The 21,325-nt window shown below is 44.8% G+C and overlaps 1 protein-coding gene across 1 annotated transcript; it reads left to right on the top strand.

The window, feature by feature from the left end:
- On the top strand, nucleotides 1-10,017 carry LOC103720772. Its single transcript, XM_008810652.4, has 8 exons — nucleotides 1-1,854; nucleotides 3,210-3,739; nucleotides 4,786-4,836; nucleotides 4,925-5,032; nucleotides 9,096-9,191; nucleotides 9,292-9,393; nucleotides 9,473-9,532; nucleotides 9,637-10,017. Exons 1-8 carry the CDS (start codon nucleotides 1,338-1,340, stop codon nucleotides 9,700-9,702), a joined length of 1,530 nt encoding a protein of 509 aa, XP_008808874.2. The 5' UTR covers nucleotides 1-1,337; the 3' UTR covers nucleotides 9,703-10,017.
- Nucleotides 10,018-21,325: the final 11,308 nt, after the last annotated feature.

Below are 21,325 nucleotides of genomic sequence, written 5' to 3' on the forward strand. Positions count from 1 at the left end.
TGGCACAGGAGAAGCCTTGTGCCCATCCTTCTCCGTCGACACCGACGAAAGGGGAGGAAACCGACAATGCTCAATTCGGGCGCATCTGAAATAGATCGCCGACAGGTTTTCATAAATGAAAGCTTGTTAGAAGTTCATCACCTCCCCCTTGATGAAGATCCTCGGCTTGAGTAGCTTGAGAGCATCCACTTCTACCTCAAACCTGGCATACCCTAGTTTTCGAAGTTAATTGGTGAACCCGTTGGGCCAGCGGCCGACCGACCGACCGCCGCCGCAATATTCTAGATCGAATCTTTTTCCCAGTACTCTAGTAGGAGGGAGAGGAACCGTATCCACACCACTACTCAATTCAGCGACTTGACGCTTAAGACAAAATCCGGCATCTATTGCTCCATGGCCAAATGTTGGCCATCCACCAACCACGAGTCACTGGCGAGCGCTGCATCCTTGTCCCCCTCGCACCTGAAACGGAGGGTCAGGTGCTCCTCCACTATCGGGAACGACTCGACATCGTAGTCGAGCTTCCCCTTGAGCCTCAGTTCCCAGGCGACCCACTCCGTCGGCACTCTTTTCCAAACTTCGGACAATAAGCATCGTAGACGCTTATGCCCTCCAAGCCTTCCCCACCCGCTCTGATGGCAGCTCAAGCATCTCCGTGAAGTGCCTCTGGAAGGTCTCGAGCTCCTCCTCCGTTATGTGATGGCTGGTCCACATTGGTTGACGTGGTGGCGCCTGAGCCACCGTCGATCAAGAGGGTAGCTTCTCCACCCCTCTAGGAGCTGGCCGATCACCACCTACATCCTTCCACTTAGCCTTCCGTTCCTCCTCTGCCATCGCCTCCCCGTCTTCTCCGTACATTCACTCATCTCCGTGGACTACCAAGTGCTCTATGAAAAGTCGCTGAGTCGCACAAAGACTGATGCACTCACCAACCGGTCTTGATTCAAGTCTATTCAGATCCATCCTGGAACCAAACAGGCCAAGAAGTGACTCGCATTTGGGGGTCGGGAGGGTTTATTAGGGGTCAAGCCTGGCCATGCATCTTCAAACGTCACCGATATCGACCTTTAAATCCTGGCCATTCGATAAAACTTCAAAGGTCTAGAATTTCTCAATTATAAGAAAACCCTGAGCTTCGCTCGAGCTCGCTCTCGCGGCCCTCTCCTTCCGTCTCTTCTCTTCATTCCGAGCACCCTTTCATTCCGTTGGACGTCTATTTACCTCCGCTCCCGTTCCCGTTCCCGTTCACTCATCTTCATTGGTTTGGGCCGCTGGTTAAGTAGCCTGCGGTCGCCGCCTCCTGTTTTTCTTCTGCGACGCAATCGGTCGAACGAGAGATGGCCGTAATAACCACCGCCAGTAAAGCCTTCAAGGCGCCATGGGCTCGCCTCCTCTCTCTGCGCTCCCTCTCCCAACTTCCCAACGGCGCCGCAATCCATCTCGCCGCCGCGCGAAGGCCTTCGATCCGGTCCCTCCTTCCCCCCTCAAAAGCCGAGCCCCAGCTCGTCCGTTGCTTCTCGGCCAGTACAGTGATGGGGGACCGGGTGGTCCAGGAGCTGCTGGCCGAGGTGGAGAGGGAGAAGCAGCGAGAGAGAGAGGAGAAGAAGAAAGCTGGGATAGAGGTCGACGAGGAGGAAGAAGAGGAGGACTACATGGGGGTGGGCCCGCTTATAGAGAAGCTGGAGAAGAAGAAGGTCAAGGATCTCGACAATATCGATCAGTTCTGGGCGCCCACCGACTCCGAGAGCGATGACGACGAGCGCTTCTCGCCTGACGAGGTGAAGAAGCGTGCGGAGGAGTTCGAGAAGAAGTGCAAGCGGCATGCGGAGCTGCTCAAGAACTTCGCTGAGGCTGGTACCGGAACAATATCTCCATCATTTGCCCTTCCTTTTCTCTAAGTTTTGGATTTAAATGTTTTATGGACTGTGGAAAGAGTTTGACAGGAAATAGAAATCGTATCACTTGTATACATCCACCTGACCTTTTGAATGGCCCAACTGCTTAGATATTAGTGCTTAGATTCAATAGAGGGTAAGCTGTTGTTTTTTGGGTATGGTGATTACTAGTCTGCTTCTCGCTGTGAAGGGAAGGTGAATAGTTCCAAAGACATGACTTTCGTTTTCCCTTTTCTCGAGAAGCTGAAAATGTAAGTCATCCAAGAATGAGTGTTAAAAGCAGTTCGTAGTTGATTTCTAATATACTGCCTGTTAAGTGAGAGGAGTGAATGATACATGAGGATATTTGGTGCTGAGCCCATGTAGTTGGGACGAGGGTGGATGCTTCCATTTGTTTTTTCTGTTTTCTTTGCTGCAAGTCACTGAATCTTGTGACACTAAAGGTGCAGATAACAAAAGAGAGATGCACTTCCTTTCAGACATCTAACAATACTGAGTGTAGAAATAAAATACAGCAATAGGCTTTTTGTACAAGGGATTTTCATTGACTATGTTTTCAGCACTGGGGGCTTTTTTGGTTTTTAAGGTCTTGAGGTGTTGTCAAAGATAATGGAGAGAGAACTACATGTGATGTTGAGCAAAGGAACAAGCATATGAATGATGCATAGTCCTACCAAATGTTTTCAATTCCTTCTAACCTGCATAATTTCTGGTTGCGTACAAATATTTTCATGTCTTAGTTATTGATTCATAAAAGAACATTTTCATTCTGCATAGTTGTTTCTGTTCACTCTGTAGATATATGTTACTTCCATGTGCTCATGTCTTGCAGATTTCTCAGCTGCACGGTTAAATTGATTGGTTGTAAGCACTTACCATAAAAGTGTTTGATATTCAGATATTGGATTTTGTCTGTTTTCATCAATGTGATCATAATGTCGCAGCTTAGATGCTTAAACTAACTGGTTGCCAACATTCTTTTTGTGAGCATGGTCGATTGTTAATTTGAATTTAGTGGGTTCAAAAATATATGTAGAAGATGTCTAAGGTGAATCATTTGTTAGACAAGGTTTTTATGACTTTATATTACTCCTTTCTGAATCTTTCTGGTTTGCATCATTGTGAAATGAGATGCAGAACATCCCACATTTTGATACTGATTTTAATGTCTCGGATAATTTTAGTTGCCTTCCCTGATTTTTTTCTTTCATTGGGCATAGCTAGTGAATTTTACATCTTCTGATAAAATCTGCTACATCTTCACTGACATTTGAGTTGTGGTAACACATTTACGTCTTTGTATTTCTGAAACAGAAACTCTGGATGAAGCTCATAAATGGATGACAAGAATTGACAAATTTGAGGAGCGATATTTGAAACTGCCATTGGAGTACAGGGTTATCGGTGATTTGATGAATCGCCTGAAGGAGACAACTGAGAGAAAAGACAGATTCATTCTTCTACAGAAGCTAAATCGTGCTGTGAGGCTGATGGAGTGCAAAGAGGCCTATGACCCAAACAATCCTGGAAATTTTGGAGTCATCCAGCGTCAGCATGTTGGTTCTCCCGAGGATGTGGTGGATAATGCTGGATTTGAAAGGGAAAAGCAAATGATTCAAGGGGCCAGTCTTGGAGAAGATGACGAAGATTTCTCTGAAGCAAAAGAGAAGGATGATTTACTATTGGAGAAACTAAATGCCATAGAGAAAAGGATTGAGGAGAAGCTGGCAGAACTGGACCATACATTTGGAAAGAAGGGCAGAGTTCTGGAGGAGGACATCAGAGAGCTGGTAGAGGAGAGAAATTCTTTGACAGAAAAGAAAAGAAGACCTCTCTATCGGAAAGTAAGTGCTGGCATCACTACAAAGCTTATTTCACAAGCTAAACAATTACTTATCTTCCGAGGAGTATGTTTTCTGTATATTTATATTATGACTTTATTTTTTTACCTTGATTTTTAAATTTATTTAAGAAGCTTATAATGATATTTGTAATCAATCCACGGACCATGGTTGCAGATAAGCTGTGCGAAAGTTATGTGCTGTAATTGATCAATATTTTTTGAGGTGTTTAATCTAGGAACTAGATTTGCAGCCATAGAGTGGATTTGAGGCTGTTTTTTAGGAAGTTCTTTTTGGCTTCATGATCTAGGTTGACCAGCTTATCCTTCTGCAGACAAGGGCAAATATACTCAGGGGAAGATCCTTCTGAGAGCATTTACGTATCTGTATAGGTATTCCTCTAGTATTGCCCTTTTCGTGTTTGCTTCTTTATCAACCTAGCTGCATCTGATACCTTCCATATCCCTTTCCTCAAGCCTGGACCGCTACAATCCTCACGAGCAGGCACCCCAATTTTTTGATCCTCCATTTGTCCACCAAGTAATCACTCCCACGCATAATAATATCTTGTCGGTAATGCAAACTCTTTCTCATGGTTAAGACTAAAATCTATTGGCGATATATTAGCATCATCCTTGTGAAGACCAATGACTATTTTTATTTCCTCCCTAAGCAAATCAAAGTCTGTGTCATGTGACTGTTCTGACATTCATAATGAGCACCTATGGACATACCAAGGAGGTGTTTATCATGCCATGTTATTTCTTTATGATGATTTATCCATTTTATTCTTTTTTTTTCAAAAAATCTGTGTATCTCTACTTACGTTGATACTCATCTTATTATTAGTAATACAAAATGGAAAAATGTTACATGTTTGTTTTCTTATACATGTGCCATTTGTAGCATACTATCTTACAAACAGTTTCCTGAAAAGATACATTTGTATGCTAAGTTTGTGGTTCAACTTTGGTTTTTCTTGCTGGGAATTCTACAAGCTGTACCTCATCTTTTGATATACAAGTTAATTTTTTTGTTGATCAATACAGGGCTTTGATGTGAAGGTAATCGATGTAAATCGGACATGCAAAGTTACAAAGGTGATAAATTTCCACTTCACTTGAATCTTTGACTAGAGGTGATTCATTTCTTTGTTAAGTGATATGTTTCTAATTTATCCTATTTCAGGGAGGGCAAGTGGTGAAGTACACTGCATTGCTTGCTACTGGAAACTACCATGGAGTTGTGGGTTTTGCTAAAGCTAAAGCTCCAACAGCTCAGGTTGCTATCCAAAGGGTAAGAGTGTGAAACTTTTCCAGATTGATATAATTATAAATTTTATATGCTAATAGAACTGAGTTTGTTGCTTGTTCAACACGTTAGCTTGTTTCTTCGCAATAAGGTACTGGGTGCTCTTTTGATGGTATATATAACTAAACCTGAAATTGGAATACTTCAATATTGATGGTTTGTCATCTAACGAAGAGAGAAGATGAAAGTACATACATTTAAATCGATTTACCAACAAGACAAAGGAGTCGGTGAAAAAGAAACAACTGGTTATCATTTACCAGAATAAGGTGATTTGGGATTTTGGATATACTTGCCGAGGCTTTGTGACAGATTTTGGAGAGGAAGTACTTTAGTTCCTGTCAGCATTTTTAGCAAAAATGGACAAACCAGAGTTAACTCCTTGACTTTGGTACCTGTCAGCAACCTAATGAAAAATAGAAAATCTGTGAGATCCTGAACAAAAAGCTGAATAAACCGTATAACCTAAAAGATAAATTACTGAATCTCTAGATTAATAATTCTAAGATTGTTGTTATTATGAACATCTCTTGATTGTTATTGTTTATTTGAAGATGTTTTGTCATGTGTCCTACAATCAACAAGGAAGTAACTTAGTGGGTTGCTCTTCTGCAATCCTCTCTGTCTAACCTATTGATATGTATGAAATATAACTAGTGGCTACACGAGAGTTTTGGTGCACACTTTCATATGTACTCAATGCGCATTTAGCATTTCTTTTAGGCAAAGACTTAATAAACAGATCAAAATGTTTTGTCTTGGTAAGTTTCATGATCCATGATTATGTTACTATATTTACAAGGCTCAGATGTAAAATTGAGTAAGGAATTTTGCAAAATTATTAAAATAAAAATACTGCAATGATGTAATAAAAATGTACACATGAACTAAACGAATCAGTTTGAGAGTATGAAGTGAATGATAACTAGTATTGCGGATTTTGAAAATCGGATGGATTCGACTCAATAGTATCTGCATTAAATGTCAAATAGAGGTCTATTGGAATAAAAAGTGGAAGCATGGTTTTAAATATTGCCTAGAATGGGATGGTACAACCAATCCCATACCATTTTGGCCAAAAATCAGTGCCAAGACATTCTTTTGGTCGCCTAAACATGTTAAGTCCGGGCATCCAGGTTGGATGGGGTCAATACCAGCTGGTACCAATAAGTACAGACCATGGTTTGGCCCGTATTGATGCATGCAGGCACCACCGAATTCCGTGTTTGATTTGACTAGTAGCATGGTTGTCCTGATAGAAGGGCATTTTTTTAAAAGAATTTGTAATGGGAGGTCAAGGGGGGCTAGCGAGGCGTCCCAAGATGCCTTTAGGCATCTTGTGAGAGGGTAAGCCTCTCCTTTGCCTAAGCTATGAGAAAAGAGGGAGAGAGAAAAAAGAGAAAGAGGGAAGCAAGAGGAGAGCGGTGGAGGGTCTCAGTAGGGAGAGGACATCGGCGACATGGAGGAAAAGGCTTTTGGATTTGGTAAGGCTCTTCATTCCCCCTCCTTTTTTTCTTTTTGGGATCAAAAAATGGCAACAACAAAAACAATTAGGAAAACTCATTTTCTTAAATTCCTGACGTGTTGTGGGGTGGACAGCACCCTAAAACATGGTTATTTTTTGTTGTATATTTTATTTTCTGAAAATTATTAATATTTTCATATTAGACTATTAATAAAATAAAATAATTGGAAATTGAGTATAAAATTTGTTGCATGCTTGCATCAATAGTTTGCGCATGCTCCAATTTTTTAATCTCAGATTAGACTATCTAGAAAACAAACCCACCAAAAACATAGTTTAAATACTCAAAATACAAAACGAAGTCACCCTAATACCCTTAAAGAATAAAATCTGAAAAAACCTGGAAAGGACTAAGAGTACAACAATTATTTTGGGTATTCCAATACTGGATTGAGACGAAGCCCCATACCATGTATCAGTATAGGATGGACTGATGCCATACTATACTGGTCAAAAAGTGGTATCATCTAGGTATTGGTATATAAAACCTTGGGTGTAAGGATATCAAATTTTTAGGAAGTTAGTGTACCCTATTCCTTAAAGAGGACGCTATTTGGATGGTTGATTTTTGTCCTAGTTATTTGGCTTGGGTAGGTGCCCATTGTTGTATTTTCTTTCGGGGCCTTTGTTTTGTTTTTCACCCCTCCAAATAGGAGAACGAGTTGGTGTACTGAATTCTCGCCCATGAATAGCAAAAAGGAAAATGGGCAACATGATAGATTAGTAGATATCTAGAACAACCTCATTCATTTGCACGTATTCATGCAGGAAAGTAAACAAATATTAGCATAAAATAAAGCCAAAGAAGCCTCATTTACCAAGAATGGTATATGTGCAAGAAATTCATCCAAAAGCACATGTTTCAAGAATCTATTCACCGAATATAAAGACTTGAACTCAAATAATTTTTGGATTTTTGGACAGGTATGTTGGAATTATTTTATGCAAATCATGAATCTCTACATAAGAGGCATTACAATAAACAGTTTAATTGCATTATGTAGGAGATCAAGTTCAGATGAAGAAAGTAGTATATCATACCCGGAATTACAAAGACGAAAGTGTAAGAAGAACTTTCATTGGCTAACTTCTTCTACTCAATTGGTTGCTTCCCATTGGGATGAAAAAAAGGAATTAATGGGTGATAGCCGGAGTCAAGCTAAAGAAGAGAGACAAAGTAAGAAAATCTCTCTTTTATGTTGGATTTCAACTCAAATGAACCTTTTGCTGCAGTGAATTCTGAGAAATGCACTTTTCTCTTGGATTTGGGGGAAAAAGAGAAGAAAGGGGATTTTAGGTCTTTACCTCGAAACCTGCCTATCAGCCTATGGCAACTTCAGTGCTTCAGATCAGTGGATAGATAATCATTCGGTGGTTGGAGCTCCACCGGGTCCTAGAGAGTGATGGTCGTGATAAATTGCCCGGGCTGCCCATAGCAGATCAACCACCAAAAGCCATCTCCTTCCCTGTTCATTTGGGGAGGAGAAGGAGAGTGGGTCGGATCGGGTTGACGAATTGGGTTGAATTTTGGTTTAATCAAAAATTGATCTGGCTGTTTAAGTTTTTTTTTTTTTTTTTTTTTGACAATTTTGTCGACCAGGGTTTAGTGTTTGAGATTGTTCATTACGGAAATTTATTGGCCCTTTCATATGAAGTATAAATTTATTATAGTTGGGATCTGCACAAAGGTGGACTTGAATGGTATGTTATAGAGTTGCATGATCTTGCTACAACTTTGAATACTTGGTGTGCATAAAAGGAAGATGATTATGCATTGACCTTATTGACTATACTGCAAATTCTGACTAGTGACTTTCAAGCATTACCACCAATGCTGTCTTAAGATTTATCTGCATGCAACTAACATCTAAACCAATGTTAAGACTTAAAAGAGTGTAATACATTTGGGTTTAGCTAGTCTATTACGATGTTTTGTGTTCCTGCACCTCAGACCTATGGACTATTGTATTTAACAAGAGGGGTGAGACTTTCTTGGCTTGAGCAGGAACACTTTTACTGTGCCTACATACCGAATCAGACAAGTGAATCAATAAACTCTAGCAGCAGTGGTTGAAGTGGTAAAATTCATGAGTGCAATGATCTATAACATATTCAAGGGTACACTGCCTATAAGATACACCCCTACAAGGAGACGCATGTGCTAGTTACGATGAAACATTAATGCTAGCCATGTATCAACTCATATGACGAATGAAAGGTATGTGAAATCGTCAGATAGGAATTTGGGTTATTTGTCGTGCTTTGATAGGTAATATAAGTTAGATGGTGTGAGCCTATACTTACTGTTAAATGATTTGGGTTTTCATGAGCACTAAGTTTGAGGCAATTAAGTGTAGCACTTACGGGGACCATGATTTATAATGCTTTGGTGGAGTTCCCTTCCATGATGTATTTTTGCTGCAAAATTAGATGATATTGTTTCCTTTTGTGTGAAAGGTTGCCTTTGTATGGAAGTATGGTTGCCATGGGAAATTTAATATCTGCTTTTCCTATAATCCTCAGGCATATGAGAAATGCTTCCAGAATCTTCATTACGTGGAGCGATATGAAGGGCATACTATTGCTCATGCAATCCATATGAATTATGAGAAAACCAAGGTGCGCACACACCCAGCTCTTTTCTTGTTTAATTTCTTGCATGTCATTTCGGGTCTGATGTGTTTTAACTTTGTCCCATTTGTGTTGAAACTTCTGTCAGGTATACCTCTGGCCAGGTCCAATGAGAAGTGGGATGTCAGCAGCAAGCAGAACTGTTGAAACTGTCCTGCGTCTGGCTGGTTTCAACAATGTCAAATCAAAGGTTCACTGCTGCTAATGGAAAACTTATGCTTATGTTTCTTTTCCATGGCAGATGATTCTGATGTTGGGTTTTCTTTCAGATCATTGGCTCAAGGAACCCACTTAATGTTGTGAAGGCTCTTTTCAAAGCATTGAATGCTGTAAGTCGAACATTTACTGACATTGATCTCAGAAATTTACCTATCTTATGATTGGTCATCATGTTCAGAACTTCATGTTGCTCGATGTCATCTTTGCCATGCAGATTGAAACTCCGAAGGATGTCCAGGAGAAGTTTGGACGAACTGTTGTTGAAACATACTTGTTATGAAGCAATCACATCGGAGCACTCCATTACAATATAAAAAATTCTTCTGTTTGCAACATTTCTTGGTGTTGCAGGCTACGGGGATATCTCTCCGCAAGCTAAGCCAAATCCTCTTGATATTTTTTAGGTTGTTAGCCATTTTTGCAACCATCCTCTCTTTCCAGTCTATGTACTGAATAATCACAAGCAACTTGCATGTCCGCATAATGTATATGAAGACGAGATAAGATTGGATCATGGTTTTCTAGGCATGACAGACTTTTCGATGAGCATAGTTGAGATCTCACGCAGGTAAATCTGCAAAGATACCCCTATCAATATGTTGTTGATGCATGCTCAATTTTCTTCGTTAAGCTTTTTTAATTTTTATTTTTCTTAACCGTCTGATGGGTGTTGTTTTGCTGGTTCATGAATAGAGATAGAATGATTTTAAGACAATAAAATTATATCATAATAGTAACAAAACGGATCTATAAAAATAGGAGGCTGATATGTACACCAGGTCATTTTTCAGCATCGCTGGAACTCAATTTACATTTTAGGTTTGTTCATCACATCACAAAGACCGGTTTAGTATCCTGAAAAGCATCAGTTCCTATGATATATACATTTAGGGCGGGACTAGAAATGGGATTCATCGTTGCTTTTTCATGGATTCGGTAAGCATTTTTAGGTGTATGAAGTATGAACTTAAAGAAGTAATTTAGTTTTCTCTGATTTTTTTTGGTGTGAATAAAAAAAATTACCTTTCTTCGCACGAATCTACCATCGGTTCATCCACTGGTTGCTTTGAAAACGGCCAGGAGTTCATGGTGGGCCATTAAGCAGTGAATTTGTGAGAGGGAAAGTGTATCTTTTTTTTTTTTTTTTTTTTTTTGCATTGGCGGGTTCATCATACAATGCGTGTACGAATATACTCAATAAAATCAGAAAACACAAGCTCACGGAGTGTCCGAGGTAACTTCTTCTCTCCTGATCACAAGGTGCTTTGTGAATGGTTAGCCACATAAGCAGTCACCCAGTCGGCCGCCTTGTTGGCCTCTCTAAATACATACTCAACTTGAAAGGCCCCAACATCCCTTGTTATCATCGGATGTCCCGAAGCAAAGGATGATCTAAGCTCACATCTCTCGAACCCTCCTGGATCCAACCGATTATTATGGCTGAGTTGCCCTCCAAGATGACCGAATTGGCCTGTAGCACCCGCCTCGCATGTCAGAGGCCCGCAGGCAGCCCTCAATTCTACCTTGGGGACTGAAGTATCAAATAATTTGCAGCCATCTGCTGCCACTACTCTGGCGTACGGTTCTCGTATGACAAAAGAGAACCCTTGCTCCCTCCTCACTTCCATCCAGGCCATCCATTCCTTCCACTTTTGCCCGTTTCCTTGTTGGTGTGCTTTCGTACACTGTCGTGTCTACTGCCATAACGAACAAACTCTTGTTGCTGTGGTTGCTGTGTGCACTCTAGCAAGCCCCATGCCAATATAACCGCCTTATTATTCCTTAGCTCCATTTTGGCAGATGGATGGAGCAGCACTGAGACCGCACTATGAACAAAGGGAGATTGATCCTGCTAATTAGGGACGATGATGGCCCACCGATTCTACAATAATAACATATGTAACAGAGAAAGATCAAAGTTTCTGCACTCAAAATCATTCTTTATTCTTTCGGAATGGTGATTTTTTAACCCAACAATGTTATGTATAAAAGGTACCTTTGTGTCGAGGAAAAACTTCAAACAGCTCCCTCTTGGAACATATATGCTTGTGATAAGCAAGTTTGATCTTCATAATTATTCTTCATTATATCTTTTTCCTAAATATTGTTTGGTGGATATAAGGCTTATTTCAATTTATATACAATTTATATACCTATTTTATACTTGAAGCATCGATTATGTAAACTTGCTTGGGCTTGCTAATTCTAAGCACCTTCCAGTAGGCGATACATCAATTCCGTCTACTAGTACCAAAATTCTATGTGCTATGTGGAATGTTGCATGCAGAATTAGCTAGAAGAGATTATATAGATAATTATTTTTCTTGAAAGATACTCTCGGGTGCTTGTTATTTGTCTATGAAAAAATTCATTCAGCTGTGTATCAACTCCATAATCAACAAATATTTTGTGTTTAGCAAACAATCTTGCGAGTTGCACCAATTTTTTTTTCTTTTCTTGGTGTTGCCAAGAACTATTCTTGTGCACATAACAAGGGCCTCGTTGCTCATTTTTCTCAGTTATTTTAACCTCGAATATTATTTTAATTTAGAAAAAACGCTCTAAACTACTTCACTAAAAAAAAGAATTTTAACTCGGGGGCGACCACTTGCTGAGAAGGAGGGGCTCCGGCGAATGTGGCGGGTGGCGGTCCGTCGGCGGGCTGTGTCCTCCGGGGGTCCTGCAAGAAGCCGGTAGCCGGGGTTTCCGACGCCGTCCCTCCGATGCTTAAGTTAGAGAGAGCTATTGAGTGGAGGGAGAGAAATTATCTCCATCCATTTTTTTTCCGAGTCCCCCCTTCCCAAGAGGGAGAGGTTTCCCTTTTTTAGAGGAGTACAGGATTACCTATGATGTGACGGGACAAACGAGTTACCGTCATGATTGAGCACGATCGCGCGAGTTAATGCATTGCCGTGGGAGATCAGGCTGGGGTCAATGAGTCGTCGTGGGTGATTGGATGTAGCTATGTAGGTCAATTGGTTGCCGTGGGGGGCCTGAGGCCCGTGGATAGCATGCACATTAATTGTTGAGTGAGCCGGAGATCTGCGGAGGCCATGCGCATTAACTGTTGACAGCGGTGGCAGGGCGTGGTCGAGCCGCAGAAGGATGTGACTGCAGCAGGTAGATGGTGGGTTCGGACTTCCGAGGTCAAGAATGTTGAAGTCGGGTGCCTAGGTCGGACGCCCTGAGGCCGGGCGCCTTTAGTCACGTGCTATCGATGCGTTCATGTGCTTCAGGGCGATCCATTTTTTCCCCAATACTACCCCCTGACTTCTGAGTTCGAGCTGCTACGAGCTCGGGTGAGGAAAGTAGTTGCCTTTACTGTACTAGTGGGGCTAGGAAGCTTTAAAATATTTCGACGTTTCGCGCGCTTCGGGGCATCCTTAATGAGAGGAGACGGGGCGACGCCCTTTTGTTTTTTGAGGTTGCTTCGCATCGTGGGCTCATGATGATGCTGCGGGATCCGACGGGATGCCACCTCAATTCCGCTTCTGAGGCATTGATCTAGGTTGGTATGCCGCTTCGATCTTCGGAGCCGGCACGTGTCACGATCTGGATAGAAGGCGGGATCCTATCTTGCCGATCTGGGCCATTGAAAAGGTCTATATAAACCCTTATTTTGGCCCTAAGAGCTCATGTTTGGCTGCCGCTGTTGTTGCTTCTTCTCCCCTTGTTCTCTGTTGTCCAGTTTCTTCCGGCGGCACTCCGAGGCGTTTTCAGGCAATCATCTTGATCTTTCACCTCCGGGTCGTCGGCGCTTCCGGTGGAAATCTCAGTAGGTGCCTCCCCTCTCGTTTGCTCGGAAAGTTTTTGTTCTTTTTTCTTCTTCTTTTTGGGATGGGTCATGGTCCAGATGAAGTCGGGTCCACTTTGGGCGAGGAGGAGTTAGAAATGGTCACCGAGTAGTTTTTTCCTCGATGCGGGTTTCGTCTTGAACCTACGGGGTCGGAGGATCGGGTGACGAGGCCTCCTCCAGGTCGGATCGGGGTGTACGTAGAGACACTCTGGGCCGGCCTGCGGTTTTCCCTACACGGGTTCGTAAACGAGCTCCTGACGACATATCAGCTTGTCCCAGCGCAGCTCGCTCCGAACGCGTGGAGGACCATCGTCGATTTTCTGTCCCTCTGCCTTGTGCACGGGATACCGACCTCGATCAATGTCTTCCGTCAGTGCTTCTTGTTGAAGTCCAATTCGGGAGATGGAGAGTGGCTTTACCTTGCCCTTCGGGGCGGTAGGTCACTCTTCCGGGGTGCTTCTACATCCATTCATAGGTGGAAGAAGAAGTTTTTCTTTCTTTTCTTCGAGCGTTCGTGGGGATTTGACCCTAGGTGGGGGCAGGCCCGGCTCAAGACCGCCAATAAGCTCCCCATACTTTCAGAGAGCGAGCAGAGGATCCTCGACGCTCTTTACGGCCTCGAGGAGGATATTCTTCTGAACGACCTCGTGAGCGAGGTGGCTTTGGTGAATGTCGGTTTGAGATCGGCGCGCCCCCAGGGTAAGGGCGGTTACATGGCTCTGTTCTGTCGTTTTTCGTCTTGTTCGTTTTACTTTTTCTCTCGTCTCCCCTTCCCTTTCTTCTTTGGTGACGACCTGACATCTGGGCTTTTCTTTTTTTTTCGTCTTTTTAGATATTCCAAAGATGGTGACCAAAAATGCGGCTCTTTACGCTTGGTTAGAAAAAAGACGGCCGAGGCCGGTGGGGTCCCACCCGAGCCTAGGAAGAAAGCCAAGTCTTCGGCGGGCGCGGCCATCGAAGCGAGTGCCCTCGGGGTCGAGACTTCCAGACCTGTCCGGAAGGAGGTTCCGGGCACCGATCGTGCGGGCTCGAGCTCTGCGGGGACTTCTGCGGCCCTTGCTTGTCCAGCCCCCGTTTCTCAGCATTCTGGTCGTCCGGTTGCGGCGCTCGGTCCCCAAGGCAGGGAGCGGTCTAGGGGTCCCGAGCTCGTCTTCGCCGAGCCCAGTGAGGCCCTATCTTTCGGGTCCTTCAGGGGATGAGACCCTCTAGGAGAGGAGGCCCTACTGCCCTGAGTGGGTGGTCTTCGAGGGCGACTCGACTCTTCACGATGCCCAAATAGCGCGTCAAGTATTCCGCGTTGCACTAGTTCCGGCTGATCGGGCCGAGTTCCAGTCTGCTGACTTCAACAGCCTCATCGACGGGACCTTTTGCTCCGCCATTCGGGTAAGTTAGTTTCGGCCTTAACTCCCGTATTCGATTTTCGGTCTCGGCTCACGACTTCGTTGTTCTATTTGTAGTTTCTTCATGAGGTCGATATGTTGATCTCTGTGGCGGCCGACTATTGGGACAAGGCCTGAAGGTGCTTGAGGGGGCAGGAGGAGGCCGAGAAGAGGCTTAGCAAAATCGAGGCTTCGTGGAGGGAGGCCATTGCGAGGACGGAATCCGCCGAGGCCGAGCTGCGGTCGGTGACTGCGGAGCTCGAGGAGGAGAGGGCCGCGCATGCTTTGGCTAGGTCGGAGGTGCGCGCCTCCGAGGCGCGTCTAGCCGAAGCTCGCTCCGTGATCGCCGGCCATCAACACTAGGCGAGGGTCGCCCGGCTGAAGATCGAGCATCTCAAAGCTCGAGAGAAGAGGGCTTTGGAGTAGGCCCAAAATGCGGTGCAACTCTTTCAAGAGTCGGAAGAGTTCCGTGAGTTGTTGGAGGAAGAAGCCGTGGATGGACTTATCCGCGGCTTTGAAGACTTCTGGAGACAACTGAAGCGTATCTGCCCTCAGTTCGATCTTAGTAGTCTTCAGCCCGACGGGGGGATCGACGAGGACGAGGGTGTGCTCGAAGGTCCGACGAACGGCGATTCAGCCAGCAGAATGCCCGCGGGCCTTGAGGTCGAGCAAGAAGCGGTCGAGGCTGAAGTCGAAGCGGTTGAGGAGACCGCTCGGGGGACTTTCACCGGGGGAGTTGCCGGAGGCGCTTTTGAAGGAGCGCCCGACGTTGCTCCTGAGGCCGCTGGCGGCATCCAAACCGAGGCTTCTATGAATGTTGCCGGACCGGTGGGAGAACCCAGGGAGGCTCTAGCTGAAAATCCCGAGGTGGTCGTTGTGGACGACCTCGAGGTCGGCGTCGAAGCTGCAACTGCCCCTTAGGACTTAGTCTTCTTTTTTTTTCCTTCTTTTGGTTCTTTTTTGTAAGTGAGGTCGGCCTTCGAAGTCATTGTATGGCCGTACCTTGATTTTGTACTTAGCCTTTGGGCTTTCATCAATGAGAAATGTTCTTTTTCTAAACTTGTGCTTACTTCTGTTTGTATGGTTGATAAACCTTTATTTTGGTTGCTTAAGTTGGATTCCCCTTTGGCGAATTTGTTCAAGTCTCCAAGCTCGGTTAAGTCTTTAGACCTAAATTCCGGTAGAATTCGCTAAGTTGTTAGGCTCAGCTATAAGAGGAACCACGTCATGGCTCTAGGCCTAGACTTTAGAAAATACTCGCCAAGTCCTTGAACTCGGGCTCCGAAGAAGTTCCGCTAGGCCTTTAGGTTTATTCTCTGAAAAATTTTTGCCAAGTCCCTGGACTCGGCTTCCAGAATAAGCTTGTCAAAGTTTGGAGCCCGAGCTCCGAAGATAATATAGGCCGAGGTCGGGCTATCGCTGGAGCTTTTGTGCTTTTTGATCTCGAACCTGGTCGGAGTGTCGTCAGGTAGAATTAGAGCTCATGGTGAGTGACTTGGCACTTCCGAGCTCGGCCAGAGTATCGTCGTTTCAGGCCGTCCCGGCTTGAGTCGACATTCGGGGTTGACCGAGCCCTCATCCAAAGGGGTCTGGAGCGAGTGAAGATTGAGATGGAGATTGGTGGTGAGGAGCTCCCCGCGCTTGGTCGGGAGATCATGCGCGAGGTCGAGGGAACCCCAGCTTGTGGTCGATTCAGGGGAGCATCCCGGCCTTGGTCGGAGGGTCCCAAGCTTGGTCGGGGTTTTATTGACCATCCTGCAATATAAGAAAGTAAACGCAATGACGTAGGTGCTGGGTGGGATATACCTCTCGCACCATCGGAGCCGGGCATCTCAGGTTGGGGCAAGCAACTCCGCTCTGAGGTCGACTTTCAGTGGCGTTCTTTGGCCTGTAATCCGCTCCCACAGGTGCGCCATCTGTTGCGGGGACGACACTTTGGCCGGAACCTCGCGCGACCGTATAGCCCATCGACCGAGCAGAGAAGGGTACCGCATCCCTTACAAGGTATTGTCCGTTTTGGGCGCGCTTGCACGCCAGGGGGTCCGCGTAGGTACTACCTTTGGGTCGTATGCCACAGGGGTTTGCGTAGGTGCTACCCTGTCGTTTAATGCCACGGGGGTCTGCATAGGTACTACCCCATCGTCGAGTATCTTCCCGAAGCCGAGGGAGCTTAGGCTCACTGTCGACTCAGCGGAGCATCCCAACCTTAGTCGGAGGATCGAGCACGAGGTCGAGGGAGCTTAGGCTCACTGTCGACCTGGTGACGCTTCCTGAGGTTGAGGAAGCTTGGGCTCGCTGTCGACTCAGCGGGGCATCCCGATCTTAGTTGGGGGATCGAGCATGAGGTCGAGGGAGCTTGGGCTCGCTGTTGACTCAACGGGGCATCCCAATCTTAGTCAGAGAATCGAGCACGAGGTCGAGGGAGTTTGGGCTCGCTGTCAACCTGGTGACGCTTTCCGAGGTCAAGGGAGCTTGGGCTCGTTGTCGACTCAGCGGGGCATCCCGATCTTGGTCGGGGTCTTTGAGGGAGATCGAGACCGAACTCGACGTCGACGTAGCGAGGTATCCCAAACTTAGCTGGGGCATCCGAGCTTGGTCGGGCATCCGAGCTTGGTCAGGCATCTGAGCTTGGTCGGGTGTCCTGAAGTTCACAGGCGTCCCAATATCAGGAAGAGTATGGAGTAATTAAGGGAGAGTTGTGAATGAATTAATATAAGAGGGAGACGAGAGTTATGTTTTCAATCATTAAGGACCCCTTGGGGCTCTACTGGTAATACATCCGAAGGTTTTTGGAATTCCAGCTTCGTGGAATGGGGGTTCCTTCAAGAGACTCCGATTTGTATGCTTCGAGCCGCTGGACTCGTGCAATCCGATATGGCCCTTCCCAGTTCGGGGCAAGCTTCCCTTGCTCGACGGGCTGAGAAGCTTTAGCTCTCCTGAGGACGAGATCTCCTACCTTAAAAAGCTTGGCCTTTACTCTGGACTTGTAGTACTGTGCCGTTTTCCGTTGATATCTTGCCATGCGAACTCGGGCTGCTTCTTTTGTCTCCTCGATGAGGTCCAAGTTGCCTCTGAGCTAGGAGGGGTTGGAGGCTGCGTTGTATTGCTCTACTCTTGGTGAGGGGAGTCTGACTTCCAGGGGGATGACAGCTTCCGTTCCATAAGCCAGGTTGAAAGGGGTCTCACCGGTGGGAAGGCGAAATGTGGTTCTGTAAGCCCAAACAATATTGTAGAGGTCCTCGACCTATTGCCCTTTGGATCGGTCGAGCCTAGCTTTGAGCCCCTGAAGGATGGTGCGGTTCGTTACCTCGATTTTCCCATTTGTCTGTGGATGGACGACCGAGGTGAAGCGGTGGTCGACGCCGAGCTTGGTGCAGAACTCTCTGAATCGGGCGTTATCGAACTGATGGCCGTTGTCAGATATAAGGATGCGGAAAAGTCCAAATCTGCAGATTATTGACTTACAGATAAAGTCCTGCATCTTCTACTCGGTGATCCGAGCCACCGGTTCGGCTTCGACCCACTTGGTGAAGTAGTCGATGGAGACAACTAGAAATTTTCTCTGTCCGGTGGCCAGAAAAAACGGTCCCAGGATGTCAATCTCCCATTGGGCGAATGGCCACGGAGCACTGATTGAGGTCAGCGGAGTCGAGGGTCGACACTGAATGTTGGCGTTCCGCTGGCATCCTGAAAAATGGGAGGCACCGCTCGGCCGACCTGAAAACAAATCTTTCTAAGGCTGCGACCCGCCCAGTTAGCCGTTGTACCTCCTTGACCATCTGATGACCCAAAGATTGATTTAAAGATTGATTTTGATGATCACAAAACCTTGAAGTATAAATACTAATGTTTGTGTTGCAAGAAGAAAGATTATTTATTTTGCAAGGAATATAGCAAGTTGGAAGAATTCAAGAAGGCCTCCAAAGCTCTCAAGAAAAGTTAGAAGAAAGCCACACCTCATTGGCCCAAGATTCAAGTTCAAAGGCTTCAATTTAGAAGAGCAAGTTTTAAGAAAAATTCAAAGGAAAGGCACTCGAGTCGACTCCTACAGTTCCGAGTCGACTCCAAGGAGCAACAGACAGCCGGACAGAAAGATTCATCTCAGAACCTGTCAACGAGTCGACTCCTGAAGAGCGCGAGTCGACTCCGATGCTTGCCGAGTCGACTCCAGGGTAGTACGAGTCGACTCCAGGGAGTCACAGACAGAAAGACAGAGAAGTTATTTTGGACCCTGAGAGCCGAGTCGACTCCGGAGGAACTCGAGTCGACTCCGATGGTTGGCAGGTCGACTCCAAAGGAAGCGAGAGTCGACTCCCAGTGTGATACAAAGCAAAAGTCAGAGAGCAACTTTCGGACACTGAGAGCCGAGTCGACTCCCGCAAAATCCGAGTCGACTCCGAGGCAGCGCAACCCCAAAGACAGAAGACGGTATTTTCATCTCTGAGAGGCGAGTCGACTCCAAGACAGTTCGAGTCAACTCCAAGGCAGCGCGACCCCAAAAGACAGAAGACTGTTTTTGGATACTGAGGGCCGAGTCGACTCCGAGACAGTTCGAGTCGACTCCAAGACTGCACGAGCCAAAAGACAGAAGATCGGGAGTTCGGCCTCTGAGCGCCGAGTCGACTCCCAGAATTCACGAGTCGACTCGAGTGAGCCAAGTTGAAGAATACATCTATGGATTCCTTGGGATGAGCCGACTCCAAAAGTGCAAGGTCAGCTCCAGATTTTGGGGAGTCGACTCCCAGTCGAGAAGACCACTTCAATTCAAATCTGGAACAGTTGCCGAGCCGACTCCAGAAAAGCATGAGTCGACTCCTGCTACAGCCGAGTCGACTCCAGATCGCGCGAGTCGACTCCGAGCCCAACGGATACATTGTCAGAATGTGCAGACGGGTCATAACGGCTCTATTTTTGTCTCTAACGGCTAGTTTTTGTTTCCACGCCACCAAAAGCTATAAAATCAAGAGGAGAGCTAGGGGAGAAGGTATGGAAGTGGGAGAGAACATTTAGAGAAGAGATCTCAAAGAGATTACAAGGAAAATCCTCCATAAGCACAAAAGGGCCATCCAAAGCGAAATAGAGAGAAGAAGAGCATCCAAGTGAATCCCAAAGCTTCCTCTCCATCCGTGTGCTGCCTCCGTGATCCTCTACTTCGTGCCAAATCAGAAGAGGGTCAAGTAAAGAAGAAGCCGAGCTCCTTCATCTTCAAAACTCGTTTGAGGGCTTCTCTTTACTCTACTTGTTTATATTGTTACATTTGCTTGTTTAAGAAGCTTTGATTTATTTTAAACCTTTGTTTTAATATCTTGTAACTTGATTCAATCAAGGGATTGAATCAAGGGGTTAAGGTTTGTTGGTGAGCCAAAGGAAAAACCAACGGTGTAAGGTTGTGGTTGGTGAGCCTGTGGGAAAACCAACTGGGTTTGATTGTGAACCCGGAAAAACAATCGGTTGGTTCTAGTCGGTGAGCCTGTGAAAACCGACCGAGTTCGTTGTTATCTCGCAAAACAACAAGTTGGGTTGTGAGCTTGTAAAACAACCGGCTGTAATCTGTAGGATTATAGTGGAATTCCCAAGAGGTCTTGGGGAGTGGATGTAGGTGCTGGGGTGCACCGAACCACTATATGTTTGTTGTGTTTGTGATGCTTTTTGTCATTGTCTAACTTGCTTACTTAGATATATTGCTTGCTTAACTCTTATCTACGCATTCCTTAGTTGCAAGCATACTCAATTTACTTAATCAAGTCCCATTCAATAAATCATACTGTTGCTAAGTTTAAATTCCACTGCGCATCTATACAACTTAGCATAATTAATTGAAAAGTCTTAGAAGTAGTTTAAAAGTTTTAAAAGACCCAATTCACCCCCCCTCTTGGGTTGTATCTACTGGGCAACAAGTGGTATCAGAGCAGGTGCTCAAATATTATTTGTAGTCTTAACCGACTAGAGCCAAAGATCATGACAACCCCAGATAACGTATTACTTGCTGAGGGACTTTCCACAAACAGACCTCCACTGTTTGATGGATCTAACTATATTCAATGGAAAGCCAGAATGAAAATCTTTACTCAATCACAAAACTATGAGTTATGGAATGTCATAACAAATGGCCTACACACACCCACGAAATTAATTGAAAGTATGTTCGATAAAAATTTGACTGAACTAAATGCTAAGGCTATGAACCTTCTCTATTGTGCATTTAATAAAAATATTTTCAACCAAATTTGTATATGTTCATCTGCCAAACAAATATGGGATACTCTTGAAGCAACTTATGATATTTCCGAAGAACCCCATGTTAGTTTACTTGAGGATAATTGCAAGACTAATATTGAGCATGCAAGAAACACTCTAAATCAGGAAGAAAGATTCAAAAGCTTCCTAAAGACAAAGAAGAAGAGGAAGCTAGAAGAAAGGAAGAAAGAGATAAAAAGGAAGAAGCCTTGACCAAGAAAGAGTCAAGCAAGAAATTAAAAGTTAGGAGCAACAATGATGATATTCGCTCCAAGGAACTACAAGAGGTAACTAACTCGTGCTTTATGGCACAAGAAGACAAGGTAAAATCTGAATCTACTCTTACCTCAAATGATTTTCAAGAAGAATTCTCTTATGATGAATTATTAAATGCTTTTCATGATTTATATGGTGAATGTAGAAAATTAGCTGTGAAGAATAAAAATCTTAAGAAACTAAATCTGAAAATTTCAAAAGAAAGAAATTCTAAT

The sequence above is a fragment of the Phoenix dactylifera genome, chromosome 2 (genome assembly GCF_009389715.1).
Source record: "Phoenix dactylifera cultivar Barhee BC4 chromosome 2, palm_55x_up_171113_PBpolish2nd_filt_p, whole genome shotgun sequence".
NCBI classification, from domain to species: domain Eukaryota; kingdom Viridiplantae; phylum Streptophyta; class Magnoliopsida; order Arecales; family Arecaceae; genus Phoenix; species Phoenix dactylifera.